The sequence below is a fragment of the Anser brachyrhynchus genome, assembly GCF_964034855.1.
Source record: "Anser brachyrhynchus genome assembly, chromosome: 1".
Lineage (NCBI taxonomy): Eukaryota > Metazoa > Chordata > Aves > Anseriformes > Anatidae > Anser > Anser brachyrhynchus.
Window position 1 is genome coordinate 212825333 of NC_137694.1, and position 18206 is coordinate 212843538.

Sequence of the window (18206 nt, forward strand, 5' to 3'; positions counted from 1 at the left end):
CCGCCCCGCGCCCCCGCCGCCGGGCGCCGCCCCCGCTCACTCTCCCGGCGGCTCCGGAGCGAGCGGGGCGGCGCGGAGCCTCCTCCCGGGGCCGCCGCCGGTGCCGCCGCCGGGGTGGGCGCGATGGGCGCGGGGCGGCTCTGACGGCGGCTCCGGCGGCGCCATGGACCCGCGGCGCCTCAACGAGTCCCTGCAGGAGCTGCTCTGCCGCCCCGGGAACGGCACCGGCACCGGCACGGACACCGGCACCGGCACCGGCTCCGGCTCCGGCTCCGCCTGGAACAGCTCCGCCTGCGACCTCCTCCGCAGGGGCCTCCGCGGGCCCCCGGCGCCCAAAGGTGAGACCGGGGCGGGGTGGGACGGGACGGGACGCGGCAGCCGGTCCGTCCCGCCGTGCGCCCCGTCTCCTGCCCGGCGCAACCCGGCGCGCCCGCGGTTCCCCCGTGTGCCCCAGCCCCGCCGGCCCCCGTGCCCGGTGCCCAGCGCCCGGCAGCCCTGCAGCGCGGCTCGGGGCCGGGCTGTGCCCGCGCGGGGGCAGCGAAGGTGCCGGGCGGAGGCGGGAGCGGAGCCCCGGGGCGCGCAGCCCCCGCCCCGGTGCCTCGGTCCCGGTGCCCGTCGCTGGCCGCGCGGCCGGGGCTCGCTCAGCTCCCGGCGCGAAGCCGCCGCGGTCACGTCCGAGCGCGGCCGGGGAGCGGGGGGCTCGGGGCTGCCAGCGCCCGGCCCCGGGGAGCGTCAGCACCGCCGCGGCTCCGGCGCCTGCCCGCCCGCTGCCCTGGTGCTGGAGCCCAGCCTGGGTGGCGTCGTGCCCGCCGAGCCGCGCTGGGGAGGGAGAGCGCCCGGGCATCCTGGCACCGCGTCCGCTGCAGTGGTGGCCGCGGGGACGTCCCGGCTCTGCCCACCAGACGCTTGCTAGGGCTGGTGAGAGCCCGGGCGCTTTGCTCCGTCTGCGGCCACGCCGCCCTCGCCATGCCCGGTGCGCCCGGACGCGCACTTGGCCGCCTGTGACCCTGCTGCCCCACAGACCTGGACCTGACAGTGCGCGTCCTGCTGTACGCGCTGATCTTTGTGCTGAGCATCTGCGGGAACGCCCTGGTCGTGGCCGTGCTGCTCCTGAACCGCCGCCTGCGCACCGTCACCAACTCCTTCCTGCTGTCCCTGGCGCTCAGTGACCTGATGCTGGCACTCTGCTGCATGCCCTTCACTCTCGTCCCCAACCTCATGGGCACCTTCATCTTCGGGGAGGCTGTCTGCAAGCTCATGGCCTACCTCATGGGTACGGTGGGTGGAGGGCCGGGGGGCTGTGCCGCACCGCGCTGTGGGCGCTGACCCTCGCTGCCCACAGGCGTCTCCGTGTCGGTCTCCACCTTCAGCCTGGTGGCCATCGCCATCGAGCGGTACAGCGCCATCTGCAACCCGCTGCAATCCCGCGTGTGGCAGACGCGCTCGCACGCCTGCCGGGTCATCGCCAGCACCTGGCTCTTCTCGGCGCTGCTCATGCTGCCCTACGCCATCTACAGCACCACGCGGGCCGTGCCCGCCCGCGGCGCCCGCCCAGCCCTCAGCCAGTGCACGCACGACTGGCCCAGCGAGCACGTCCGGCAGGCCTGGTGAGCTGGCCCCGGCCCTGGGCCGCACGCTCCTGCACCCAGCACAGCTGCTGTGTCAGGGCTGGGCAAGGGGCTGCCATGCAACAGGTGCTGTGCCTTCCAGGTACGTTCTGCTGCTTCTCATCCTCTTCTTCATCCCAGGAGTGGTGATGATCGTGGCTTACGGGCTCATCTCTCGTGAGCTCTATCGAGGGATCCGCTTTGAGTTGGACATCAAGGGGGAGGCTGCAGGTGAGGGGACGGGGAGCTGGGGACCTGCACAATCCTGCGGGGCACGGCTCCGCTCAGCACCTCCTGCCTGGGGCACGCAGCAGGGCCGAGAGCGAGCCCCGAGAGCTGCCTCGCCTCCTGACACCTGTCACAGCGGGGAGGCCGTGCTGCTCAGTGCCTGGCACTGTACGGGTCCGGGTGGTGCCATGGGGCTGGGGACGTGACCATGTCCCGCTCCCCCCCCACAGCCCAGCGCAATGGCAGCGCGGAGCCGGCACCTGCCTGCGATGAGGGGGATGGCTGCTACCTGCAGCTCTCCCGGCCAGGCGGCGCGCTGGAGCTGCGTGCTCTGGGCACAGCAGGCGCACAGCAGGACCGGGCACGCATCAACAGTTCAGAGGCAAAGCTGGTGGCCAAGCGGCGTGTGATCCGCATGCTGGTGGTCATCGTGGCCATGTTCTTCCTCTGCTGGCTGCCCATCTTCACCGCCAACACCTGGCGTGCCTTTGCACCGCGGGCAGCCCAGCGCGCACTCTCGGGGACACCCATCTCCTTCATCCACCTCCTGTCCTACACCTCTGCCTGTGCCAACCCCCTCATCTACTGCTTCATGAACCGCCGCTTCCGCAAGGCCTTCCTGGGCACTTGCACCGGCTGCCACCGCGCCTGCCCGCACCGCCCGCTCGATGAGGACGTGGCCAACGTCAACGCCTCGCTCTCCAAGTTCAGCTACACCACCGTCAGCAGCCTCGGGCCCCCCTGAGCCCGGCCCCGCGCCCCCCTGCCCCCGCCAAGTCCCCCTCGTGTCCTGACGCAGCCCCCTGTGCTTCGCGTCTCCTCTACCCCTCCAGCCTCAGTGGCACCCGCGAGCCTCCGTGCGCCCCCCCCCCCCCTCCCACCTGCCCCGGGGCATCCCCCGTGCCTGCGGGCTCTGCGCTGCGGCCCCGGGCTGAGCAGGGTGGCGGCGGCCCCCGCGCTCCCCTCGCCCCGTCCGTGGGGCCGGAGGCGGGGGTGATGGGGGGAAACCCCCAGCCCGGGCCCTCCCCGCTCGCTCCCCGCGGGCTGCGGCCACAATAAAGCCTTTGCCTGGTGCCACCCGCCCCGCTTCTTCCCCCCCCGCCCGGCGCCGGGCAGCGCGGAGCACGGAGCCGGGCAGGGCGCGGCAGCGCCGGGAGCCCCGGGCCCGGCCCTCGGTGGGTCCGCGCCCGGGGCCGGGACGGCCCCGAGCGGGGGGAGCCCTGCGGGAGCAGGGAGGGGAGCGCCCGCAGGCTCCGTACCGGCACCGGCACCGGCACGGGGACGGTCCCGAGCGGCTCGGCGCGGCTCGGCGCGGCTGGGTCATTCCCAGAGCCCCGGGTCCTGCCGCCGTTCCTGCCCGGCCCCGGCTCCGTCCGCGGCTCACACCCCCGCGTAGGCGCGTGCACACACTCGTGTGCGTGCATGCACACGCAGCTGCTCGGGTTTGCACAGCCATGCATGCTCGGGCACACAGCCCTGCACACACGCCTGCACACCTGTGCACGCGCACACAGCTGCGCCTGGCACTTGCATGCACGCACACCTGTACCTGCACATGCACACACAGCTGTGCCCCCCCCAGACACAAGCGCAGCCCCTGGCACCCAGCAGCAGATCCCGTGGGCAGCAGCACAGGACCCATGGCGGGGGGGGGGGGGGGCTGAGATGTCCCCGTGGGCAGCGCGAGGGGGTCTCCACGGGCTTCAGGTGCTGTGCTCCCGTTCAGACAGCGCCCGCTGGGCTCCATCTCCCACAGCACCTGGTGGGACTCCACCTCCCGCAGCGCCTCTCCCAGGCTCCATCTCGCACCCTGTTCCAACAGGACTCCATCTCCCACAGCTCTCCCGTGGGACTACGTCTCCCTGAATGCTTTAATGGGCCTCCACCTCCCGTAGCCCCCCGGCAGGACTCCCATAGCTCCCCAGTTGGATTCCATCTCTGACCAGCGGGGCTCCATCTGCCACAGCCCCGCCCCGTTCCCTCCATGCCCCCACATCCCTCAGTTCCCCAGGGGGGCTCCACGTCCCGTACCCGCCCGTTCCTTCTGTGAGCCCACGTCCTGCAGTGCCCCAGCAGGGCTCCATCTCCTGTAGCCCCCCCATTCCCTCCATGACTCCATCTCCCATTCTGACCCGCAGGGCTCCACGTCCCGCAGCCCCCCCCGTTCCCTCCGTGACCCCACGTCCCGCGGCACCCCAGCGGGGCTCCACCTGGCCGTGACCTCCCGGGACTCCGTCTCCAGGACGCCCAGCAGGGCCCCCATCTCCCAGCAGGGCCTCCATCCCTCCCCCGCGCTGCCCTCCCGGCCTCCACCGAGCGCCGCGTCCCGGCGCGATCCGTCGCTGGCCGTGCCCCCGGGACTCCCCCTCCGGCCGTGCCCGCTACCCCGCGGGACTACATCTCCCATCGTGCCCCGCGCGGCGCCCCGCCCCCCGCGCTCCGGCCCCGCCCCCTCGCCTTGGCCCCGCCCCGCTCGGAGCCGTCCCGGCCATGGCGGTGGGCGCGGGCCGGGCCCCGCCGCTGGCCCTGGCGCTGGCCCTGGCGCTGCCGCTGTCGGCGGCGCTGTCACCGCCCGGCGCCGCGCTGCTGGAGGCGGCGGGGCCGCGCTGGGGCTGGCGCAACCTGACGTGCCCGGGCTGCCGGCTGCTCTTCGGGGCGCTCGACCTGGCGCTGCAGGTGCCGGCGGGCAGCGGGGCGGGGGGACGGGACCGGGAGGAGAGGGGAGGGGAGGGAGCGGGACTGGGGGGCACCGGGACGGGGGGAGGGACGGGGAAGGGGGGGGGAGGGAAGGGGAAGGGGGGCGGGGGGGGAGGGAAGGGGAAGGGGGGCGGGGGGGGTAGGAAGGGGATGGTGAAGGGGGGGGGGAGGGAAGGGGAAGGGGGGGGAGGCGGCGGGGGGGGTAGGAAGGGGAGGGCACCGGGACGGGGAGGGAGGGACAGGAGGGGAAGGGAGGGCACCGGGCGGGCGAGGGGAGGGCACCGGGACAGGACAGGACGGGGGAGCACCGGGACGGGAGGGCAGCAGGACTGGAGGGCACTGGGACAGGACGGGAGGGGAGGGCACTGGGACGGTAGGACACCGGGACGGGACAGGCCAGGACGGGAAGGCAGCGGCATGGGGACAGGGACAGGGCCGGGATGAGGCCGAGGCAGGGGCTGGACGGGAACGGGCAGAGCGGGGCCAGCGAGGTCGGGGCCGGGGCCGGGAGGGCACAGGGATGGGAGCAGCGAGGCCCGGGGCAGGGCTGGAGCCTCGTGACAGCCGCTGTTGGGACTGGGACGGGACGTGCCTTGTGGTGGGTCACGGGACGGGACGGGGACAGCTGGGGCCAGGGACGGGCGCTGGGGCCAGGACGGGGAAGGGGAACCCGGCCGAGGCCGCCCGCTTCCCCCGGGGCCGGGTGCCGGCAGAGCGAGGACCAGCGCGTCCCCATTGCCCGCCGCAGCTGGAGCCCAACGTGGCGCGCGTGGGGCGCGTGGCGGCGGGCCTGTGCCAGGAGCTGCGGCTGGCGCGCCCCGAGATCTGCCGGCAGGCCGTGCAGCTCTTCCAGCGCGACGTGGTGGCCGCCTGGGCCCGCTCCGTGCTGCGGCCCAGCGAGGCCTGCGGGCTGCTGCTGGGCCCGCGCTGCGGCCACTGGGACATCTTCGGCGCCTGGAACGTCTCCCTGCCCGCCGCCCCCAAGCCGCCGGTGCGGCCCCCGGTGCCCCCGCCGCCCGGCGCGCCCAGTGCCCGCATCCTCTTCCTCACCGACCTGCACTGGGACCGGCTCTACACCCCGGGCAGCGAGCCTGCCTGCCCCGACCCGCTCTGCTGCCGCGGCGCCGCCCGCCCCGGCCCTGGCGGCGCTGGCTTCTGGGGCGAGTACAGCAAGTGCGACCTGCCGCTGCACACCATCGCGGCGCTGCTGGCCCAGCTGCACCACGCTGGCCCCTTCGCCGCCGCGTACTGGACGGGAGACATCCCGGCACACAACGTCTGGCAGCAGCACCGCGAGGACCAGCTGCTGGCCCTGCGCACCGTCACCGCGCTGTTGCGCCAGCACCTGGGCGCCCTGCCCGTCTACCCGGCCGTGGGCAACCACGAGGCCACCCCCGTCAATGCCTTTCCCCCACCCTACGTGCGCGGCAACCAGTCCTCGGCGTGGCTGTACGACGCGATGGCTGAGGCCTGGCAGGACTGGCTGCCCCCACCGGCGCTGCAGACCCTCCGGTGGGGCGGCCGCGCAGGGAGCAAGGGGCTGGGGGGGGTCCAGGCTGTGAGGACCGGGGTGGCTCTGGGCTGGCTGGGGGGCACAGGGGCAAGGAGCTTGCAGGGCACGGGGGAACTCCTGGTGGGAGGGTGCTTGGACAGGTGGGGGGGGGGCTGCAGACCAGGGGCACACAGGGGCCGGGGGCGGGGGCACTGCTGCTTGGGGCAGATGTGAGGGGAGGAAGGGGGGGTCTGAGGTACTGCAGGCTGGGGGGGGACGTGTGCCAGACACATGGGGATAGCGCAGCCCCGGGCAGTCAGCGCTGACACCCCCCCTTCCCTGCAGAGCCGCTGGCTTCTACACGGTGCAGGTATGGCCTGGGCTGCGCCTCGTGTCGCTCAACATGAACTTCTGCTCCCAGGCCAACTTCTGGCTGCTCATCAACTCCACCGACCCTGCGGGGCAGCTGCAGTGGCTCGTGGGCGTTCTGGAGGCCGCCGAGCAGCAGGGCGAGAAGGTGGGCATCAGCAGGGTGGGGGGGTCCCAGGGCCCCGCAACCCCTGTGCATCCCGCACCAGCCCCCCCCTCTCCCGGCTGCTGCCCCTAGGTGCACATCATCGGGCACATCCCTCCAGCCCACTGCCTGCGGAGCTGGAGCTGGAACTACTACCGCATCGTCAACAGGTCAGCCCGCGGGGGGCCGGGTCTGTGCCGGGGCCCTGCTGCACCTGATGCCGTCCAAGGGCAGGAGGCCAAGGGCGAGGGCTGGGTGGGAGCTGGCGCCAGCGGGTGCCGTGGGCGCAGCAGCAGCCAGGCTGGTGCAACGAGTCGCGGGAGCAGCGGTGCGGGGTGGGGCCAGCCCCGGGCAGCGCCGCGGGGCAGGGGACAGGGCCTGGCGCTGGCTGCTCTCACCCCTGCTGCCCCACGCGCAGGTTTGAAGGCACCATCGCAGCACAGTTCTTCGGGCACACACACGTGGATGAGTTTGAGATGTTCTATGATGAGGAGACCCTGACGCGCCCGGTCTCTGTGGCCTTTGTGGCACCCAGCGTCACCACCTACATCAACCTCAACCCCGGTGAGCCCTCCGTCCCCTCCCCTCCCCTCCCCTCCCCTCCTCCCGCTCTGGCTGTGGCGCGGCCCTGCAGAACCCCCTACTGCTGCCCCCAGGCTACCGCGTGTACGAGGTGGACGGCGCCTACAACGGCAGCTCCCACGCCGTGCTGGACCACGAGACGTTCATCCTCAACCTCACCGAGGCCAACATGCCTGGGGCAGAGCCGCACTGGCAGCGCCTCTACCGCGCCCGTGAGGCCTACAGGATGGCCACCGCCTTCCCCGCCGACTGGGACCTGCTCATCCGCCGCTTCCAGGATGACGAGCACCTCTTCCAGCGCTTCTGGTACCACTTCCACAAGGGTCACCCGCCCCGCGAGCCCTGCCTGGAGGCCTGCAAGGCAGCCCTGCTCTGCGCGCTGCGCACCGGCCGCTCGGCCGACCCCAGCCTCTGCCGGGTGCTGCGCCCAGCCCGGCCTTTCCGGCAGATCCTGCAGCTCTGGCGGCAGCGGCAGCTCTGCTGAGCCCGGGGCTGGCAGCGGCACCAGGGGACACGTGGGGATGGGGACAGATACTCACCCATTCTGTGGGGTGGGAAGGGGCCCCATCCTGGCTGCACGGGGCCACCACTTAGCCCTGCGCTCCCACTGGTGGCAGCCCCCAGCCGGCTGCATAATAAAGGTTGGTGATGGAGAGAGCCGACTGCTGGCCCCGGGGGGGGAACCTCCTTCAGCGGTGTGGAGCTGGGGGATGCTGCAGGGAAGGGGCTGGGCCGGGCTGGTGGAATGGGTTTATTAATTATTTAGTACAACACAGATCTTTGTTACAGCAGGAGGGGCGGCTCCGGAGCTGGGCAGCCCCGGCAGGGCCCCCGCACTGCAGGTTAGACCGCATGCATCGGGCAGGCAGCCTGCGCCCTGGCTGGGCAGCGCCCGTCCCAGGAGGCGGCGAGGCCGCCCTGTGCACGGGACAGGGCCCCGGGCCCGGCCCTGCCACCCTGCGGGCACGCACGAGCACAGGGACCCACACGTGGGACGCAGCTGCCACCCGCCCGGGGACACTCACACACACACACGTGCCCCGGCGCAGGCATGTGCCCCACGGCGCCCGGTGCAGCTGCCCCGTCCCAGTCCCGTCCTGGTTGCAGCAGGCAGGAGCATGGGGCGGGCAGGGGTCTGGTCACTCCCCTCTGCTCTGATCACGGCGTCTGTGCCCCCAGGCGCTTGGGCTTCAGGCTGCCCAGCAGGGTCTGCACGCCCTTGCGGACGGTGGAGCCCACCCGGCGGGCCACTGAGTCAGCAGGCGGCGCGGGCAGGCAGGAGCTGGAGGCCTGGGGCCGGGCGTCCAAGCACTTCTGATAGCGCAGCTGGGGACAGAGGGTGAGCAGGGCCGCGGGGGCGCAGCGGGGGGGTGCGGGGCCAGGGACACTCACCATGCAGGCAGCCTGCAGCGCCTCGCTCAGCCCTGCCGCATTGGGCTCACACCAGACCATGTGGCAGCGGAAGGCGCCGGGGGCGCTGGCCATGATGAAGGCGAAGGAGCGGACGTCCCGGCCCACGCCCATGAAGGAGAGGAACCGCACGCGGCACTCGCACAGCACTGCCTCCGTCTGCAGGCACAGCACCGGGCTCACCACCAGGATGGGGATGGGGATGGGGACGGGGACGGGGACGGGGATGGGGATGGGGCTGCCGCACCTGCTCATGGGTGATGGTGAGCGTGGCAGGTGCCACGTTGACCACGATGGGGGTCCAATGCTCTTTGCTGCTGGTGGCCAGTGCCGCCTCCAGCGCCGCGTTGATGACATCCATGCCTGGGACAGGCAGGTGGGGGCTCGGGGCGGGCAGGGGGGAAGAGGGCCCCGTTCCCAGTGTGGGGCACACCCCAACACCAGCCTCCCTCCACGGCCCCCCAGGCTCACCCACGGGCTTTGTGACAGGTACGCAGCCCAGGTAGCAGACCGGGAACTTCTGCACCACCTCGCTCTTGGGCACCGGGAACTCCACTGCGGGCACGGGGCAGAGTCACCGCGCGCGCCCCGAGCAGCCCCCCTGCACCAGCTGCACCCAACAGCCCCACGGCCAGCCCGCGCACAGCCTGCTGCCCCCCTGCCTGCCCTGTGTGCCCACCCGCACGGCCCCTGCAGCCCCACGGCACTGCCCATGTGCAGCCCCCAGCCCCCACTGCATGCACGGGCAGGACACGGTCAGTCCCCGGGTGCCTGCGCCCCTCCCCGGGTCCCAGCCATACCCTGGAAGGGGATCTCCACCATCCTGGAGGAGTCCATGGAGAGGCCATTAGCCAGCGCCCGGGCGCTTCGCCGCTCCACCATGATCTGAGGAGAGCAGGGGGGCCACGGACCCCCCCCCACAGCCTGTCACAATGCAGCCCCCAACCTCTGCCCGGCACAGGCAGCCTGGGGACAGAGGGGTGGGGGGGAGCACCCGGGGCAGCCCTGGGCTCACCTGGGAGCAGACCTCATGCAGGCTGGTGGCGATGTCCTTGGCGGGGCTCTCGCAGCGGAAGACGTGGCACTTGAGCATCTGCGTCAGCTGGTCGCGGGCCACGTAGGCGAAGTCCCTGCAAGGAGGGGCTGCGCTCAGGGACCCCTCACAGGCCACCAGGGCCCCTGCCCCCCACCCACAAGGAGTGGGCCACCGCCACCAAGGCCCCCCCAGCACAGTGTGGGCAGGGGCTGGGGGCACGCGGCGCTGCCGTACCTCTCCCTGGGTGCCCAGCCAGAGCAGCAGGAGAGAGCCAGAGAACAGAGTCAGGGGGGCTGGGCGCACGCACACACCCCCAACATGGGGCCCAGCACACCAGCACGGGGCAGCACCCAGCCCACGGGACCCCCACCTGCCCCAGGACCCCACAACCTCAGAGTACGGAGACCCCCCACACACCCTGAATGCGAACAGATGCACCCAGCACCCCGCACGTGCAGGACGCCCCCGCACCCCCCCCAGTTCAGGGACCCACCCCACGCCCCAACTCTGGAGCAATGCCTGCACCCGGCATGCCAAGACACCCGTGCGTGCGCACCCCCCCCCTCTGTACCGGCCCTGCGGATCCCATGGGGACCCCTGCTTGCCCCCTGAGTTCCCCAGGAGACCCTGAACAGCCCTTGGCCCCACGCCCCCACCTGCCACTGTCACGCCCCACGCCCCAGACACGGATGCTGGCCACAGGCTGTGCGTGCAGCAGGGTCTGGTCCTGCGGGTCCACCAGCTTCAGCGTCTGGCTCTGCAGGAGCAGCAGCATGGCCCGGCCCTGGGGGGGGCTGTGTCAGGCCAGGGGCAGCCTGGGGTGAGGGGTGCAGGGACAGAGCACGGCATGCAGGGCATAGAGGGGATGTGCTGGAGGCCAGGGGTGATGCTGTGCTTGGGGAGGGAGGCACTCACCCCCCCCCAGGCACCCGGCGCTCCATGCTGGTGCAGGGACAGCTGGCGGATGCAGTTGTTGACGGCGACGCTGCTCCTCCCAGGCGCCAACTCCTCCTCGCTCATCTCCACCCAGCCCAGCGAGCGCACAGGGAAGCTCTGCGGGGCACGGCCCGGGTGGGCGCAGTCTGGCCCCCGCCGGCCCCATGCACCGGGGGGGCCAGGGGCAGCACCCCATCCAGCCGAGCCCCCCCCACAGTGGCAACAGCACGGCCACCACCCCAGGGCCCCCATGTCCCCGTGACACCAGAGCAGGAGGGGCCAGGGGAGCTGGGCAGGAGCCCACCACCAGCGTGGCCCCACTCAGCCCCCGCTGTCCCAGCCTACCTTGGAGCCTGGCTCGTCCTCCTCAGCCAGGGCCGCACTGCAAGAGCGGGGCTGTCACCGCCTGCCACCGGCTGCCACCAGCTGCTCCCTGCGCACGGGGAACCCTGCGCCCCAGCTTGGTCAACGCAGCCCCCACCAAGCCCCCGAATCCCCACCTGATGCCCGGCGAGGCCGGGTCTGGTGCCGGTGGCTCCGCGTCCTGCACTCCAGGCTCGCCATCTGCCTCCTCTGCCGTGGGGTCCTGGGAAGGACAGAGGGTGGCAGGGCCGGGCGCAGCAGGCGATGTCCCCGGCCCCAACAGCCCCTCACCTTCCAGAAATCGCCATTGCCGAAGCGTTCAGTCGGAGCGAAGCCCGTCCAGGCGAGCTGTGGGAAGAGCGGACGGCTCAGGACAAATGCCATAGGGCAGCCCCACAGCCTGTGTTCCCCGACTCACCGGCTGCTCCTCGCAGGGGGTGCTGCCCTGGGAGCCGCGGGCAAGCCCTGCTGGGGGCTCCCACTGCGTGGTGCCAGTGGGGATGTGCCAGTAGTAGGTGCCCGAGGTGTCCTGCACCCGCATCCATCCCGCAGGCAGGTCTGAGTCCGTCTCGAAGGAGTTCCGGGTCCAGAAGGAGTCTGGGGAGCAGGGGGGAACCGAGGCTGGGACCCCTGCAGCCCCACGCAGCCGGGCGGGGACCCCGGGGTGGTCGCCATGTGGGGGGTGTTGCCACATGGCGGGGGGGCACAGCCAGGCAGGGCAGAGGACCCCGCTGCCGTAAGAAAAGGAGTCCCAGCGGCCACCGGGACGGGGGGGCCAGGCCAGGCGGGACACCCAAACACCGGCCCAGGGGGCCGCGGGGATGCGGGAGCCCTCCCAGGCGAGCAGGCCCCAAGGCCCAGCCGCGCCCAGCAGGGCGATGGCCACGAGGCCCCCGCTGTGCTCAGCGGCCCCCCAGCACCCGCGGAACCCAGCCGCAGCCCACCCACGGCGCGGGACCAGCGGCACCGGGAGCCCCCCACCCAGACCCCTGCGCCTCAGGACCCCCGTCCCCAGCCCCCCGCAGCCATCCCGCCGCCGAGCGCGGACCCCGCGGCCCCTCCCCAGCGCCGCCCCGCCCAGCAGCCCCCACGGCAGCGCCCGTCCCCACGGCGGTGCCGGGCCCGCGGCGGTTCCTGCCCGCCCCTCCCGGGGGGCTCGGGGCAGCCCCCGGCGGCCGGGCCCTGCGGCAGCGCTCACCTGGGCCGCGCCGGACCCGGCGTTTCCCCGGCAACCGCTGACGGCATCGCCGGGGGCCGCCGCTGGGCCGCGCCGGTGGGGGGGCGGGGATGCGCAGATGGGGGGGGCTGGGACAGGGATGGGGGGGGGGGGGGGGGGCGCCAGGGACAGCGGGGGCCGCGCGGAGGGGGCCGGGGGCTACGTGGGGCAGCCGGGGCTCGGGGGCACGGCGGCAGGGGGAGAGGCAGGTGGGGAAGGGAGCTGGGGCACCGTGGGGGACCCCCGCGGCCGGGGGGGCGATGGGGAGCGCATCGGGACGCGCAGCCAGGAGGGTGCTGGGTGACTGCGCTGGGACAGCACGCCGTGGGGCACAGCACGGATGGATGTGCGACCGGCACCGGCACGGGGGGGGCACAGCCCGGCGGGGGCCACCACGCAGAAGGGAGCGATGCAGCGCGCGTGCCATGGAGCCGCGGGCAGTGCTGGGGGCAGCAGTGGGTGCAAGGCTGGGGAGGGCAGACAAAGACGCGGGGCTGAGAGGAGCAGGCTGGGGCACAGCAGGATGGGCACAGCAGGATGGGGCACAGCAGGATGGGGCACAGCAGGATGGGCACAGCTGGATGGGGCACAGCAGGATGGGGCACAGCAGGATGGGGCACAGCAGGATGGGGCACAGCAGGATGGGCACAGCTGGATGGGCACAGCTGGATGGGGCACAGCTGGATGGGGCACAGCTGGATGGGCACAGCTGGATGGGGCACAGCTGGATGGGGCACAGCTGGATGGGGCAGCGCGCTGGGCTGGGGGCTGCAGGGGCAGCCGCAGGGCAGGCGAGTGGGGGGCATGCGGGGCCCACCTGCGTCGTCGGGGGAGCTGCCGGCCGGGCTGCCCTGGCTGAGCGTGGCCCAGCTGGAGTCCTCGTCGCTGGCGGTGCCGCTGCGCGCCCCGAAGAGACGGCTGGCGCTGCGGCCCTGCTCACGCGGCGCCCGCTCCCCGCTGGGCTCTGACTCGGCCGTGGCGGGGTCGCTCTGCACCGGGGTGGAGTCCCCATCCCCATCCTCCGCGTCGTCCCCGTCATCATCCTCCTCCTCTTCCTCCTCCTCCTCGGGGGCACCCCGCAGGTCGATGAGCAGGGCCCCCCTGCCGGCAGCATTGCGGGCGTTGCGTGCGGCCACCTCCAGCTCCTCGGGGGGGGGGCCCAGCTCGTTGCGGTTCTGGTCCCGCTCGGCTGCCCGGCGCAGCTGGTTCTGGCCCTCCTTCACCCACTTGGCATTGGCGGGCTCCTCGCCGGCCTGGGGGGGCGGGCCCCCGCCGCCCCCCAGCTCCGTGCTCCCATGGAGGTGGCGGCCCTGGGGCGAGCCAGGGGGGGCCTTGGCCGGCAGCAGCTCCCCGTGCTCGGGGGGGCCCTGCAGCGCCAGGCTCAGCCCCAGGCAGCTGTTGTCGTTGGCCAGGTCGCTGCGCTTGCTCAGGGACCCCGACATCGCGGGGCCTGGGGACAGCAGAGACGCCGGCAGGACCAGCGTCACCACGGGGAGCGGCTGCCATGGGGCCAGCACCGCCCGTGGGGCCGGCATCGCCCGTGGGGCCCCCGCCACGGGGCCAGCCCCATCCCTCACCTGCGGTGGCGGAGGCTCCTACAGCCCCCGGGGCGCCAGCTCCGCCGTGTCCATGGGGCCTGCGGGCAGCGGGCACTGGGGACAGCGGGGGCGGCAGTGGCGGCGGGGGTGCCCCCCCTGCCCCCCTGCCCTTCCCCAGCCGCCCCCCCGGCCCCGGGCCGCCCTCAGCCCGCGGCGGCCCCGCAGCCGCGACCCTGCCCCACGCGCCGTGGGGCTCAGCCCCGCAGCGCCCCTGGGCCCGGTCCTGCCCGGCTCCCACGGCCGAGCCCGGCCCCCCGCAGCCGCCCCCGGCCCCCCGGGCCCCGTCCCCGTCCCAGTGCCCCCGCTGCGCCGGGCCCGGAGCCGCTGTCGCCCGACCCCCGGCCCCGGACCCCCCCTGCGCAGCCCCGGGGGGAGCGGCCCCGCTGCGGCCCCTCCGGTACCTGCGGCGGCTCCGCTGCCGGGGGGCGGGGGGGGTCGGCTTCCGCTTCCGAGGGCGGGGCGGAGCGGAGCGGGCACGGCGCGGTGCGGGGCGGTGCGGGGCGGTGCGGGGCGGCGCGAGATGCAGCAGCGCAAGGCGGCGTGGGATGCTGCGGGGCGGCACGGCACGGCACGGGATGGCACGGGATGGCACGGCACGGCACGGCACGGCACGGGATGGCACGGCACGGCACGGCAGCAGGGCCCCGCGGGGCCGCTCGCCCAGCCCCACGTCCCGGCGGCTGCCGGAGACCCCGCGGAGGAGCCCCCAGCCCCTCTCCGGGCAGCCTGTGCCAGGGCTCCGGCACCCGCCCGGCACAGCAGCGCTGCCTGGGGCCCAGAGGGCACCGCCTGGGGATGGGGATGGACCCCCCTGGGGCCAGGACGCTGCTCAGCTCCTGCTTAAAACCAGCTCCAGCTCGATGCACGAGTCCATGGGGCCCAATGGGATCCGTCCCAGGGTACTCAGAGAGCTGGCTGATGTCAGCACAAGACCCCTCACGATTATTTTTCAACAGTCTGGGGAATCTGGAGAGGTCCCAGTCGACTGGAAGCTGGGAAACATTGTCCCAGTTTTCAAGAAGGGCAAGAAAGAAGACCCTAGGAATTACAGGCCTGTGAGTCTCACTTCAGTGCCTGGTAAAAATCATGGAGAAAACTATTCTGGGAGTTACTGGAAAGCACAAAGTCATAGCCAACAGCAGGTTCATGAGGGGAAGGTCCTGTGTAAAGAACTTAATTTCCTTTTATGACAAAGGTACCCACCTAGTTGATCAAGGGAAACCAGCTGATGTAATCTTTCTGGATTTCAGCAAAGCGTTTGATATGGTTTCTCACAGTGTCCTTCAGGACTAAATGTCCAGCACACAGCTTAACAGGTACATAATGCAACGGGTGAACAACTGGCTGGTGGGTCAGGCTCAAAGGGTGCTAGTAAATGGGGTTACATCAGGCTGACGGCCAGTCACTAGTGGGGTTCCCCAGGGCTCCATTTTGGGGCCAGTTCTCTTGAAATGCCTTTGATGTAGGACTTGAAGGTGTTTTGAGTAGGCTTGCAGACGACACTATGAGGAGCTAGACAGCGCTACGGAGGAGCTGTTGACTCTGATGAGGGTAGAGAGGCCTTGCAGAGAGATCTGGACAAATTAGAGTTGGGCCATCACAAAACGCATGAAGTTTAACAAGAGCAAGTGCCGTGTCCTACAGCTGGGACAGGGCAACCCTGGCTATATGTACAGACTGGGGGACGAGACGCTGGACAGCAGCCCCACAGAAAGGGGTCTGGGGGTTCTGGTTGTCAGCACATTGAATACAAGTCAACAGTGTGCCCTAGCAGCCGAAAGGGTACCCCAGGGTACCAGGAGGTATGCCCCAGGCACGGCACTGTTAGCCAGTCAAGGGAAGCCGCTGGTGCAGCCTCTCCTTGAGTACTGCGTGCAGCTTTGGGCGTCATGATATAAGGACATAAAACTATTACAAAGTGCCCAAAGGATGGCTACACAGACGGGGAAGGGTCTGAAGGGCGAGGCTCATGAGGAGGAGCTGAAGTCACTTTGTTTGTTCAGCCCACAGACGAGGAGGCTGGGGGGAGGCCTCATGGCGGCCTGCAGCTCCCCCACAAGGGGAGGCCTCATGGCGGCCTGCAGCTCCCCCACAAGGGGAGGCCTCATGGCGGCCTGCAGCTCCCCCACAAGGGGAGGCCTCATGGCGGCCTGCAGCTCCCTCACAAGGGGAGGCCTCATGGCGGCCTGCAGCTCCCTCACGAGGGGAGGCCTCATGGCGGCCTGCAGCTCCCTCACGAGGGGAGGCCTCATGGCGGCCTGCAGCTCCCTCACGAGGGGAGCGGAGGGGCAGGCGCTGAGCTCTGCTCCCTGGGGACAGCGACAGGACCCAAGGGGACGGCACGGGGCTGGGACAGGGGAGGGCCAGGCTGGGAGTTAGGGACAGGTCCTGCACCCAGAGGTGGTCGGGCACTGGGACAGGCTGCCCAGGGATGTGGTCACGGCACTGAGCTGCTGGAGTTAAGGATCGTTTGGATAATGCTCTCAGACATAGAGTTTGAATTTTGGTGGTCCTTTGGGGAGCCAGGAATCAGACGATGATTCCTGTGGGTCCCTTCCAACTCAGGATATTCTATGATTCTATGAACTCCATGAGGTTCCTGTCAGCCCTTTTCTCCAGCTTGTCCAAGTCCCTCCAGATGGCAGCACAACCCATTGGTGCGTCAGCTGCTCCCTCCCAGTTTTGTGTCATCTGCAGATTTGCTGAAGGTGAGCTCACTGTGCACCACAGAGTAAAGAAATGCTTCCTGATGTTCAGACAGAACCTCCTGTGCTCCAGCTTGTGTCCACTGCCTCTTGTCCTGGCACCAGGCACCACAGAAAAGAGCCTGGCTCCAACATCTTTGCACCCTTCCTTCAGGTATTTACAGACACTGATGAGATTCCCGAGCTTTCTCTTCTCCGGGCTGAACAGTGCCGGCTCTCTCAACCTCTCCTCATATCAGAGAAGGTGCAGTCCCTTCAGCATCTTTATGTCCACCAGGCCCCCCAGGTCCATTTCTGTCAGGCAGCATTCTACCTGGGGGGCTCCCAGCATGTCCTGGTGCCTGGACTTGTTCCTCCCCAGCGGCAGGACTCTGCACTTCTTGATGAACCCCATGACGTTTCTGTCATCCCATTTCTCCAGCCAGTCCAGGTCCCTCTGGAGGGCAGCACAACCCCCTGGTGTATCCGCCACCCCTCTCAGTTTTGTGCCATCTGCAGACTTGCTGAGGTTACACTCTGCCCCATCACCCAGATCATTAATGAAGATATTAAACAGGACTGGACATGGTATTGACCCCCAGGACTCGTTACTGGCTTCCAACTAGCCCGCTGACTACTGACCGTACTTGCGCCACTGACCACTGCACTCTGTGTCCTGTCGTTCAGCCTGTTTTCGATCTGCCTCACTGTCTGCCCATCCAGCCCATACATCACCAGCTTGTCTGCAAGGATCATATGGAGCACAGCGTCAAACGCTTTACTGAAGTCTAGGCAGACTATATCCGCTGCATTCCCCTCATCTATCAGGCCAGTCACTTCGTCATAGAAGCTTATCAAGTTGGTCAAGCATGAGTTTCCCTTGGTGAATCCATGCTGACTGCTCCTGATGATATTCTTGCCCTTCATGTGCCTAGAAGTGGTTTCCAGGATGAGTGGCTCCAGCACCTTTCCCGGGATCAAGGTGAGGCTGACCGCCTCTAATTACCCAGGTTCTCCTTGCCCTTCTTGAAGACAGGACTGGCATTTTCTTTCCTCCAGTCTTCAGGCACTTCTCCCAGTTGCCATGATTGATCAAGGATTATTGAGAATGGCCACGCAATAACACTAGCCAGCTCCCTCAGCATTTGTGGGGGTATCCCGTCAGGACCTGGAGACTTCTACGTGTCCGGTGAGCTTAAGTGTTCCCTGACCATATCCTCTTCCACCAAGGGTACGTCCTCCTTGCTCCAGATTTCCCCTCTGGTCTCAGGGACCTGGGATTCACGAAGGCCCATCTTCCCGGTGAAGAGTGAGGCAAAGAAGAGCTTCAGTACCTCAGCCTTTTTCTTGTCCTCTGTCATCAGGTCCCCAACTCATTCAACAACAGGCCCACATTTTCCCTGGCCTTGCTTTTATCACCAAAGTACTCATAGAAGCCCTTCATGTTATTTTCAACACCCCTGGCCAGATTCAGGTCTACCTGGGCTTTAGTTTTCCTAACCACATCCCTGGCTGCTCAGGCAATACTGCCGTGTTCCTCCCAGGTTACCCGTCCTTGCTCCCAGCCTCCGTAGGCCTCCTTTTTATGTTTGAGTTTGGCCAGGAGCTCCTCAATCATCCATGCAGGTCCCCTGGCATTTTTGCCTGGCTTCCTGGCTGTTGGAATGGGCTGCTCTTGAGCCTGAAGGAGGTGATCCTTGAATTCTAACCAGCTTTCCTGGGGTCCACTCCTCTCCAGGGCCACATCCCACAGGGCTCTTCTGAGCAGGTCCTTGAAGAGGCCAAAGTCTGTTCTCCTGAAGTCCAGGGTTGTGAACGTGCAGTGCGCCCTCCTCGTTGCCCT

The 18206-nt window shown here is 70.0% G+C and overlaps 3 protein-coding genes across 4 annotated transcripts; 2 read left to right on the plus strand and 1 right to left on the minus strand.

The window, feature by feature from the left end:
* The first annotated feature begins 61 nt into the window (after nt 1-61).
* Nucleotides 62-3943, plus strand: CCKBR (cholecystokinin B receptor). The gene is made up of 5 exons (XM_080565405.1): nt 62-338; nt 1022-1273; nt 1343-1607; nt 1711-1838; nt 2066-3943. Exons 1-5 carry the CDS (start codon nt 164-166, stop codon nt 2578-2580), a joined length of 1335 nt encoding a protein of 444 aa, XP_080421531.1. The 5' UTR covers nt 62-163; the 3' UTR covers nt 2581-3943.
* Nucleotides 3944-4293: 350 nt separating this feature from the next.
* Nucleotides 4294-7775, plus strand: SMPD1 (sphingomyelin phosphodiesterase 1). Its single transcript, XM_080565161.1, has 6 exons — nt 4294-4511; nt 5281-6044; nt 6370-6541; nt 6632-6708; nt 6957-7102; nt 7195-7775. Exons 1-6 carry the CDS (start codon nt 4326-4328, stop codon nt 7602-7604), a joined length of 1755 nt encoding a protein of 584 aa, XP_080421287.1. The 5' UTR covers nt 4294-4325; the 3' UTR covers nt 7605-7775.
* On the minus strand, nt 7190-14179 carry APBB1 (amyloid beta precursor protein binding family B member 1). Of its 2 annotated transcripts, none has more exons than XM_080564973.1 (15): nt 14081-14179; nt 13659-13717; nt 12899-13531; nt 11284-11462; nt 11157-11213; nt 11003-11088; nt 10848-10884; nt 10482-10619; nt 10223-10350; nt 9546-9660; nt 9331-9415; nt 9002-9085; nt 8778-8893; nt 8513-8689; nt 7190-7857 (listed from the first exon to the last, which is right to left on the minus strand). In XM_080564973.1, exons 3-15 carry the CDS (start codon nt 13521-13523, stop codon nt 7810-7812), a joined length of 1875 nt encoding a protein of 624 aa, XP_080421099.1. In that variant the 5' UTR covers nt 13524-13531; nt 13659-13717; nt 14081-14179; the 3' UTR covers nt 7190-7809. The 2 variants fall into 2 exon arrangements, with proteins under 2 accessions (XP_080421099.1, XP_080421098.1); XM_080564972.1 differs by lacking the exon at nt 7190-7857 and adding an exon at nt 7859-8446.
* Between the last annotated feature and the right edge of the window lie 4027 nt (nt 14180-18206).